General features: G+C 36.9%; 1 protein-coding gene across 4 annotated transcripts; it reads right to left on the bottom strand.

Moving 5' to 3' along the window:
- Positions 1 to 2,436: 2,436 nt before the first annotated feature.
- On the bottom strand, positions 2,437 to 11,532 carry LOC133534327 (putative zinc finger protein 833). 4 transcript variants are annotated; one of them, XM_061873443.1, is made up of 5 exons: positions 11,152 to 11,347; positions 10,743 to 10,901; positions 9,538 to 9,621; positions 4,334 to 4,456; positions 2,437 to 3,367 (listed from the first exon to the last, which is right to left on the bottom strand). In XM_061873443.1, the coding sequence occupies exons 2-5, from the start codon at positions 10,792 to 10,794 to the stop codon at positions 2,556 to 2,558; spliced, it is 1,071 nt and encodes a 356-aa protein (XP_061729427.1). In that variant the 5' UTR covers positions 10,795 to 10,901; positions 11,152 to 11,347; the 3' UTR covers positions 2,437 to 2,555. The 4 variants fall into 4 exon arrangements, with proteins under 4 accessions (XP_061729427.1, XP_061729428.1, XP_061729430.1 ...); XM_061873444.1 differs by lacking the exon at positions 10,743 to 10,901 and having other exon boundaries at positions 11,152 to 11,532; XM_061873446.1 differs by lacking the exon at positions 11,152 to 11,347 and having other exon boundaries at positions 9,538 to 9,718; positions 10,743 to 11,127.
- Positions 11,533 to 11,710: the final 178 nt, after the last annotated feature.

The raw sequence follows: 11,710 nt of genomic DNA, 5'->3' as shown, positions 1-11,710 counted from the left end.
ATTGTGCGGTGCCCTTGTCGCTGCACGTCTGACTGAGAAAGTACTCAAATCTATCCGTATACCAATAAAAAGATGTATTCTCTGGACTGATTCATCTATCGTTTTAGGTTGGCTCCAAACGCAACCTAATAAGCTAAAACAATTCGTTAAAAATCGTGTTGCTGAAATTCAAGAGCTCACTGCTAATCACGAATGGCGCCATGTGCCAACAGCTCTAAATCCAGCAGATATGTTATCTCGCGGAGTAAAAATGTCAGAATTACAAAATTTGTCAATGTGGTGGAGTGGCCCAGATTTTCTAAAAGAGGATGAAACGAATTGGCCTAAAAGTAACTTTGTAAAAAACAATTTTGAAATGCCAGAAATGGTAACTGCTACAGCAGTCTCTTTAGACACAAATCACGGTTTAATTGACTACAAAAGATTTTCTAAATTACTAAAATTGAAAAGAGCACTAGCATATGCAATGCGTTTTATTCATAATTGCAGAAACAAAAACAGTATAAAATCTGGACCACTCTCCACAGATGAACTACAAGATTCATTCACTTTACTCTTGAAATGGTCTCAAAAGCAATCATTTCAAGAATATGATCAGTTAGTTAAAAAACAAACATTACCTTATAAAAACAAACTACTATCGTTATCCCTATTTATGGACGACTTAGAACTAATCAGAGTAGGCGGCAGATTAAATAACTCACAGTTCTCATTCGATAAAAAGCATCCAGTATTGCTTTCATCTAAACATACATTGACACGACTTATATTCCTCGCAGAGCATATTCGTTTAATGCATGCTGGACCCCAATTATTATTAGCATCAGTTAAAGAAGAGTTTTGGCCTATCGGTGGTCGCAATTTAGCCAGATCTGTCGCACACAAATGCCTGAGGTGTTTCAAGCTACGGGCTCAAACAGTCAGCCCTATAATGGGTAATTTGCCTGAGCAGCGCCTCAATCCAGGTTATGTTTTTCAAACCACGGGTGTAGATTACGCGGGACCACTTCTCGCCGCTGACCGTAAGGGACGTGGATGCAAACTTATAAAGGTCTACGTTGTAGTGTTTGTGTGTTTCACCACTAAGTGTCTGCACCTCGAGCTAGTCACAAGTTTAACAAAGGAGGCATACATTGCTGCCTTACACAGGTTTATTGCGCGTCGCGGAAAACCAGCAACAATCTTTTCAGATAATGGCACTCAGTTCGTTGGGGCCAAAAATGAGCTTAAAGCTTTTCTAAAGCAAAACTCTTCCTCCATTTCCGAATTCATGGCGAATGAATTTATTGATTTTAAATTCATTCCAGCCTACGCACCTCATTTTGGGGGGCTATGGGAGGCTGGGGTTAAGTCTTTTAAATATCATTTAACCAGAGTTATAGGCGACTCCCACCTTACGTTTGAGGAGCTATACACAATTTTAGTCAAAATTGAAGCTACGCTTAACTCACGACCTCTATCACCAATGTCTTCAGATCCATCAGATCTTAATCCATTAACGCCAGGTCACTTTTTGGTCGGACGTCCTCTTACCGCTCTGCCAGTTCCTCCACTAGAGAACATAAATCCGACCAGATTACAGCGATGGGATCGCATTGAACAAATCCACCAGCACTTCTGGACAAGATGGCAAAAGGAATACGTCTCTGAATTGCAGAAAAAAACCAAATGGAGGTCATGCAAAGGACACCTCGACACAGGAACGATGGTCATCGTCAAGGAAGATGCTGTGCCACCTTTAAAATGGAGTCTTGGACGTATCGTGCGCGTCCATCCAGGCATAGACGGAGTAAACAGAGTCGCCGATATCCAAACACATCGAGGCATCATCAGAAGAGCCTTCAATCGAATCTGTCCTCTTCCACTTGATGACGATCCTGTTGAAAGCAAGACTTTCAACGCCGGGGGGCATGTTAAGGAACCCTAACTCACGGAGATCCGAGGGGAATGCACCGCGCGGGGGAGGCAGCCGCATCTATTTTGCATATCACTCTTCGCCGTTCGCTGTTGACGAGCGCACACATACTTACGCCCTTTTTTAAACTCAAAATCAGTGTCAAAATGGTGTAGTTAATAAGCCTATATAGTAAAAACTGCATGTAATGAAGAAATTTGTATTAAAATCATTCAAAAGTTCATCTGCATACGTTATTCAATCATCCAGTCATTAATCAAGCATCCTACATTCCAAATCCAAAAAGCAATTGACGCCAGAGTCTACACTAATTGTGTTTGGGTTTGTTAGAATCGTCTTGATGAGTATTAGTTGTCCGTGGTAAGAAAAGTTCTGTCAGCGCTAAAAGCTTGTACTAAAAATTAAATGTTTACCAAAAACATATTATGATTATAGATAATATAGGCCATTTTTATAACCGTCTACATAATGGTAAATGTTCATAATGTTAAAGTCACACTGAAAAGAATAAACAACAGAAATATACACATCTTCTTTATTTGTTTTTCATAAATAATACAACTTATATCTTTTAGCCCTTCGACCATTATATATTAAAGTGTTCATCCAATATTTCATTTCTAAACCGACTTTAACGTTATTATAAGTGAATAAGTTTATGTGCCTTATAATTGCCTAAAAACGCAAACTTCTTCAAGCAATATTCGCATGAGTATGGTTTTTCACCTGTGTGTACCCGCCGATGGTTGTTCAGAGTGCTCACCTGCGTGAACCGCTTGCTGCAGAACTCGCACTTGTGCGGCTTCTCCCCCGTGTGAATATACCCGTGTATCCTCAAGTTGCTCGAGCTCGTAAACTTCTTCGGACAACTCTTGCAAGAGAATATTTTCTCACCAGTGTGAGTTCGCTGATGGATATTGAAACTACTTATCGTTGCAAATTTCTCGTCACATAGCTTACACGAGAATGTCTTTGCACACCTTTGAGTTGATTGATGTCGTTTCAAATGACTAGGTGTTGCAAATGCTTTATTGCACACTTCACATGATATTTCCCCGGCGTGAATTCGCTTATGTTTCTTCAGATAGTATAAAAGTGCGAATTCTTTGCTGCAAATTTCGCATGTGAATGGTTTGTCTCCTGTGTGGCTTCGGATATGACTTTTTAAATGTTCAAAATCGTCACACGTTTGTTGGCAAATTTCGCAGGTAAATTTCTTTGCCCTGGTAGTGCTTTGAGTGACTATATTAGGGTTAGGTGTCGTCCCGGGTAGACAGATCACCATGTGGCGGATCAGACTTCGTTTGTGTGCGTATGCTCTCCCGCAGTTGTCACAGACGTTCTCTGCGTTTTGTGGAGAGTCTGTGTAAGTTTCCTGTAACTCCTCTTCAGAGTTTGTGGTGTCGGCGGCGTCGTGATCGCAAAGCGGGAGTAGGAAGGGGCGGGATTTGTCTGAAACATTACAGAAATTGACTATTGACAGGGGGAGGGGATTGCTAGAATAAAAAGTAACTTGACAGAGAGAAAAAGAGAGATTTTTTTTTCGGGACGATCAAGCTAATACTAGTACTTAGAACGGAGCATATTATACATAACTGAGCATAACAAAATGAAAAAACAAATTTAGAAAAAATACTTAGGAATTTATTAAGTTTGCCAAAAATTTCATTTTTAAAAACACACTTATTTATTGCCATCTGACCTTCAAAGAGAATTTGAAATAGAGGTGAACTGTCAAAGTAAACTTTGTAGCCACAATAAATTTAATGCCATCTTTCGACACATTATAAAAAGTTTTAGAACGCCATTTGATTTTGATCCTTATTCTTTCACTGATATGTGTTATATTTGTTGAATATCAACAAGTGGCGCCATCCACTAGAGCATAGGCCAAAGGTATGGCGACCAAAACAATCCATATGAGACCTGTCGGCAACGCGCATGTGGCCTGGCAAGCCTGGCCGTAGCTTATGGATGCTGGCGCATGTGGCAAGCATCCATAAGCTACGGTAACTGCTTACCCTCAGGCGGGCCACATGCTTGTTTGACACCGACGTGGTATTAGACTCAATCTCGGGCCTATTTTTACAAAACTTGACTACGTCTCCTTTTGTTACTACGGCCCATGATTTTTAAGAACCTAAGGAATCGTGCATGAACTGTAGGAGGCAGGACTGGAGCCCCCTTTCGATTGGCGCGAAGTGTAAATGTCGAGTTTAAGCTTCCAATTACAATTACATTACAGATGGCAGAATTTACAATGCACATTTACACATGCAATTTACGTGAACTGTAGAGGGCAGCACGTGGTTCGGCGTTAAGTGTCAACGTACAGTTTATGTTACCGTTTCAGGCCACACGATGGCAGACCCTCCAACGCGCCCGGTATTATGGTATATGTTATTACAAGCAAGTCACCGTGAATGCTCTCGATCTCGACGGGCACGAGCACACACTCGGGCTCCACGGCCACCTCGAACTTGAACTCGTCGGCTCCCTCCGACCCACTGTCCATCCTTAAAGGGTCTTCTGCCTCCTCATCTGCACAAAAAATCATAAGTTGTTGATGTAAATTAAAGAATGAAAAAAAAACTTTTTAACAAAAAAAAAAATTACCGCCGATAAAAAACTAAAAGGCAATAAAAAAAACCGGTACTAACACGAAACTAATCGACCGACAAAAAAACAATAGCGCACTGAAAAGAAAAAAATAATGATTTAGTCTTCAATAACGCAAGTGAATACCTACCCTACAGTTACAATTATAATATATTTCTATACACTTTCTATTATACCTAATACAATCACTAGGCTTATGTCAATTTAATTACATCTAGAAAGTATGAACTATATTAGTGTTGAGTTGCTCACTCGTGAGGCACCTCATTTGTACCACTCATTTAGTTAAATTGTCGCAGAACTTCACACCGCATAAATGTCATACATCACTCCTCAATCAAATTTTACTCATTTACTCGCGCGCATCACACACAGCTCTTACCACTCAAACCATTCAAACACTTCAAATTTAAAAAAAAACTCTCAGCCTTTCAAACTCACTCGCGTTCCTCACAACTCGCAAGAGAGTCGCGAGGCGCTCGGTGCTCGCCGACATTCAAATGAAGAAATGAGTCATTGACGTCATCGCATTCATCGCTCACACTATCAACTGCCCAACTACAAACCTTATTGCAAGGACAAAAGGTCCACCGAGAAATGCGTTGTTTGTACCATTCACTCGCCTCAATCCCCTCAAAAATCCTTTCAAAATGAAACAATGAATTAGATTTACCGAAAGAGGGAGTGAGACAGACACGCGCCGTGCTTCAATAACACCTCATCGAAAATACGTTAAAAATGAAACACGAAAGAAAACAAGCGTAAGCGTCCGCAAGCTTACATACATATTACGCCATTTTGATCCTAGCATTGCTAAGTTACTTGTCAAAAGCGAAAAATCTAAGTCATCAAAGAACCTACCGAAGAAAGTTTTTTCTCTCTGTCGCACTTGTAATTTCATACGTAAGTGCGATAGCAAAGCAAAACTTTGTGGTTCGCGGTAGGCCTCCATATTTGTTAGCTATTATTGTACTAACGCGCATACCAGTATAACCTGACCTCAAGACTCATATTGCTGGTGTCATGTATAATCTGAATCAATTAGACTGGACAGTGAAATGGTTACTTGATAAGCGATTGAAATGCCAACCAAGTCTCACTGGGCATTTACGAAGCTAGCTTAGAAACAGTTATCGTTTAAGAGACCAAAATATTATTTAAATTATTGAAATATAATATAGTCGCGTTCACAAAATATGAGATTTTACATTAGTTTATGAATAAAAAAGTAAATATAATTTGTATAGGTGAAATAAACATGTACATTTTAACGATTTGAATTTGTAATACTTTTTGTTAACGTGCTTCGTATAGTATTTCGATCATTTATGATTTTGACATATTTATAGTACGAGAAACTCGAAAAAGTTGTTCGTAATCTTTAGTTGTGTTTTATAAATAGTGATCAGTGACCATTCTTATAATTATACCAAAATAACAATATATTAACATTGTTTTCGCGATAAAATATACCTGTGGGTCTTTCTTTGTGTCTTTTGCATACAAAAATCAAGTGTATATTACACGCCGGTGGCATTACCGCGCGAACGTTATTGAGGCTTTCGTTTGTTATCATATTACAATGCTATTATTACTGATAAATTATGAGGTGGTAAGTTAGTAATTTCTATATAATAATGGTACAAAAAATATTGGATTTGTTCTCCTTAGTTTGTTAATTGTTTGTTTGGTAGTTTATGGTTAGTATTTATTTCAATATATGAATGTTAAACTTAAAATGATATCAAGTAGCAAGGATTGATCCTGAACAATCTAACAATAAAAATAATAAACTGCTAAATTAGAACAAGTTTCATAAAAGCATCAAATTAAGTTGCAATAGGATGTATGTACTTTAACTCCTTAGTTTGATTCTTAAATGTATGTCTTCTGTTGTTAAAGTTCTGTTTTAAACCTCCAGAATTGCACTCCAAGTAAATATTTAAAAGGAAGTTTAGCAATGCCTAAATATGTATTTACATTAAATATGGTTTGCTGCCGTTGGAGTTGATGGAATAGTCGATGCTGCAAAAGTGCTAGTACCTCTCCTCATTTGAAGTAAGACATTGTAACACCTCATTTTAGAGAATGAGGTACTCATACAAACTCATTTTAAATTGATGTCCTACCCATCACTACTATATACATACTTCTGAAATCAATCACACAAATCTGCGTATTTATATATCTACAATCTGTTATTTTTGGAGTCGGTGCCAGCCTCAAACAAACTTGAGCACCTCCCGAACTTCCGTTTTTTACGCTTCACTAAGGTGCTCAAGTTTGTTTGAGGCTGGCACCGAGATCCAGGTTCCAATCAAAAAATAATTATCAAAATCGAACTACTCTGTAAAAAGTTATGCCTGGTCATACATAAAAAAAATATACCTACGCGTCGACTTGAGAACCTCCTCCGTTTTTTTCGTCGGTTAATAACCACAGACTACCCAGACGCCACAAGGTCAGCGCGGGGCCACCACACATACATGGCAATTGGGCCATTTTTAATCCCCGACGCAAAAAGAGGGGGGTTATATGTTTGCGCCAATGTCTGTTTGTGGCATCGTAGGTCTCCAACGGATGGACCTATTTCGATGCGGTTTATTTACGTGAAAACGAGTTTTCTTGCGGTGGTGCTTAGCTATGTTTGATAGAAAACTGTCCAGCAGTTTGAAGAGCTCTTTTAAAACATGATGAAGGCTTTTTTTGGCATAAAATAATATATTACCTCTGGAGTTGCATGCGTCCATAGGCTGCGGTGACTGCTTACCATCAGGCGGGCCGTATGCTTGTTTGCCATCGTCGTGGTATTTAAAAAAATCGGACACTATTTGGGCTGCCGCGTTCCTGCAGTGCTTTCACCATGTTCGCAGTAGCCAGAATCCCTGAGTGCTTTCCATTCATTCATATTCATATATTTATTGATAAAAGTAATTACACGTCCAAATACTTACACAATCGTATTACATTTAACTAAATGTAAATGGTAAAATTAAATCAATAAAAAAAATGACAATTATAATTATAAATCAAATGTCAGCAATGAATACATTAGAAAAATACAATAAATTATGACTTAATATTATTATTATTCGTATTATTATTATTAGTACTTTGCAAAAGTACAAGCGCGCATTGCTTATATTTTTATATAGGTGACAAACGAGCTGACGAAGCGCCTGGTGGTAAGCGATAACCGTCGCCCATGGACACCCGCAACTCCAGAGGGGGTGTAAGAGCGTTGCCGGTATTTGAGATGTGATTACGCTCTTTTCTTGAAGGCGCTGTTATCTTTTTCTCTTTCAGTTTATTCTTTTTTTGTTCCCTCATGTCGGTCTACCGTAACATTACTAAAACCCTATTATATTTAGAAACTGGCTTTCCGTGCATCAATACGGGGAAAAAATAGCAATAATGAACTATTTTAATTGTTCTACTTCTATTTTAGCTTTAAGTGTTTCTATATCTAGTTTGATGTGGGTGGAAATACTCGTAAAACTTTATGAAAAAGAATTCTCAGTTGTTCTCTTGGGTAAAGAGAGAAATAAAATCTCAACGGTTATCAGTGGTAACAACGTGGTGGTAACTAGTGAAAATAACCCGTTAATTAGTTCTATGTCAGTAAATTAACTGTGCTTCTATGTGTTCTATTATATGCTGAAGGCAAAATTAAAGATATGGCTTTCAAATCAATGTCAATTGGAAGGAAAGTAGGTAGGCGTGTGCAGTTACATATTTTAATATACAATGTATCTATATATATATATTTGTATTTATCGTATGTATTATTATATTTATGTATATGTAAGTATATTGTAAATTTATATAGGTATGTCGATGCACTTAATGCATCATATTTACTTATAGTTAAGTTTCTAAGGTTAGCTGCTTCTTTTCAATCTTGCCATCTTGTACAAATCTTAGTTTGACTAAGAAAAAATCAATCTATGAATAAGAAATTTTGACATCCTAATTATTATTCTAGTCTATTTTATTATGAATCTGACATATTAACTTATGAATTATTTTTATATTCATTATTTCAATTAATGTAATTTTAATATGAATCGTGATTTCATTGTTGAAAGTATTATGTCAAGTTTCAAGTTTCTTTATTTGGCCAAGTAACAACAGAACGTTACATCTAGCATGTCAAAATACAGGTCATTGCTAAAACTAATCATGCAATGTCTTATTAGGTATATAGGTAGACAAAATTATATAAATCAAAATATATTAAATGGTAAATGATCAAATACATCAATATAATACAGTATAAAAGCACCTACGCTTAGAATTATTTTACATAATAAAATCATAATTTTTCATTTTATCTGTAAATTCATTGATGGAGTAAAATGGACTTAATTGGAAGAAACGTTTAAGTTTATTTTTAAATTGTATGCATGTTAAATTATTTATGTGTAGAGGCAATAGATTGTAAAGGGTAACTTTTAGGGAGATACCTTGCTTAAATGTTTTTACTAGCTTCGTCGAAGGAACGCATAGTTTATCCTTATTACGCGTGTTATATGTATGAATGTCCTTCCGTGTTTTAAAATCATTTTTGCTTCTGTGGATTTCTAACAGGCTATTAAATATAAATAATGAAACTACTGTCATGATTCTACTTTTTATAAAGAATTCTCTGGCTGTACTGCCTTGGCTGTAATGTCGATATTATGAATTATTTATATTATGTTTGGATTTGATTTTAATGTACTTTTCTTACTAACCCCTAGCTATAACGATGGTACTGACAATGCTTTATGGAATTTAGAAGGTTCTGAAATATTTTTTACTACCATTTCCTATTTATCTCTCTCAGTTGCTCAAAGGTTAACTGGAAGAGATCCCTTAAAGGGATGAGTTCGCCTTTGTACAGATTCATTGTATTCTCCCTGAGTTATGTATTTGTTTTATGCAATAATGTGTTTTACTACTACTACTATTGTATTATTATATGGGTTGTATGAGTAGAGGTGATCTGTACGAGCTCTTACCTGCAGTGCAGTCCACAGGCAGGTCTACGCACCCTGGCTCCAGGGCCACCTCATATTTAAACTCGTCTTCAGAGCCATTGCTTTCTGCAATTAGAAGTCAGGACAGTCAACTTGCGGGTATGGAGATTTTAAGGAAAGGGTAGTTTCCTTTAAGTATTTCAATTATTTATTTATTTCTAATCTGTAATTAATATACACCGTGTTTTTTATTGAATTATTATTTTTTATTTTTTATTATTTATTAATCAGGCAGGCAGTTGAAACAACTGATAGTTGCCTGTATCTGAGTGATCTTCGCTTAATATGTATTCTTTGCGCTGGTTAAGTATTTGTCTAGTCTGTTCTTAAACTGATTGACATTCAATTCCGTTAACTTCTAGGTATGGATAAGTATGTTAAAGGAAAAAAGTCCTAGTTATTTTTTTTTCTTATTTTTTATAAAAAGGATTTAAATGTTGTATATAGCGTTGTTGTACAACGAAACAATTGAAAAAGTTGACATATCAATGGAATTTCAAACATTGATCATCCGAGATAGTACTCATGTTTGGTAGCAAATGTATATTAAACTCGTATCAAACACTTACCAATATGTAAGTGGGACTCACGCACCGAGGGTTCCGTACAAACCTGTAGGTATATAATATTATATGATGTAAAAATGTACGGTTTTTGCAATTTTTTATCTGTGCTATAAGACGTTGCTTCGTACCAAATTTCAAGATTCTGAGTTCAAGGGAAGTACCCTGCCCTTGCGAGTGTCGAAAATGTGCGGAAATTTGCGGCATATCTTTTGATTGCGTTGGCTTAGTTGTTTGTTGGTTGTTTGATACCTCCACGCGTTCCTGAGAAAAAGGGTCTTGACAGACAGACAGATGGACAGACGGACAACAAAGTGATCCTATAACGGTTCCCTTTTTTCCTTTTAAGGTACAGAACCATATATTTTAATATGTTTGTAGGACTGTCATAGTACACTATATAACTAAAAGATTAAATACAAAGAAAATTCCACCATTACCTGCTTTTAACCATTTATAAATTGGAGGCATTGTGATAATGCAAGCATAGATAATAAACTTACACTTAGAGAGAGCACTTGCGCGGCTTGCACCCTTATTTAGATTAATGGGTATACCAGACCATCGAAGTGCCAAATTAATAAGATTTAACTGTGATATTCTAGTTATTATCATAAAACTGACCTATCATAATTACACATTCGGAATTCTCCACGTCCATCGCCTCTAGTGACATAATGTCTCGACCTCCTACCGTCAAGACAATATCGTCGTTCCTCAATGTCTTGAAAATATTCTGAAGGTAAACCTGGGCTGCTGGGTTAGAAGCCTACATTCAACAGGCTGTATTGTAATAATAAGCTACGTTTTAGGCAACAGTACTGTACGACAACAGTAATACGCGGAGCACGATACAATGAAAACTTGATCGATTTGTCGAGTTACAAAAGTAGTACTCTATGTTAACCACGATATTATATTATACTTGTGGAGGCACAAATTCTAGGGTTTTTACTACTAGAGCCAGTGTTAAGAAGAGTATTATATTCTAACTACTTGTTTATTTTAACGATAAAATATATCACTTTCCTACCGATTTTGGGCTGGCCTGTGTATGACGTTAATGACATTGACAGAAACTCAGTGCTGCCAGACGAATGTATGTTCGGATACGTGCATGAAAAGCTCAGAAAAGGCCGAAGAGGTATATAGTCTGGTAAACACCACTTGTCAGTCAGTAAGAACCTTTAAAAATTATACTTATCCCTTTCTTTAAAGGCCAATCCAGGCGGGACCATTTGTCGCCAATCTGATAAAATTATCGGATCAATAATTCGATTCTAAGATTATAGGCCAGTCCAGACGGGGTGATCAAGTCGACGGATTCAATCAGAAAATAAATTGGCGTCAGTCTCCAATTTTAGATTTATGGTGATATTTTATCAATCTAAATTTAAAAAAAAAGTGTCCAAATGCACCTGATTTGATCAGACAATTTAATCAGTTTGGTGAAAAATTTACCCTCACCTTACAGGCGCACGCCTATAGCGCATCTATAGGATCCTACCATCTATGACGCAAAAAAATCCAGTAATTATAGTATGGCAACTTTTAATTTTCGACTGTCAGCGCCTCGCCCTCGTCAACGTCAA

The sequence above is a fragment of the Cydia pomonella genome, unplaced genomic scaffold, assembly GCF_033807575.1.
Source record: "Cydia pomonella isolate Wapato2018A unplaced genomic scaffold, ilCydPomo1 PGA_scaffold_86, whole genome shotgun sequence".
NCBI classification, from domain to species: domain Eukaryota; kingdom Metazoa; phylum Arthropoda; class Insecta; order Lepidoptera; family Tortricidae; genus Cydia; species Cydia pomonella.
The sequence above is the reverse complement of the archived record's forward strand: the minus strand, read 5'-3'. Positions and strand labels throughout refer to the sequence as shown.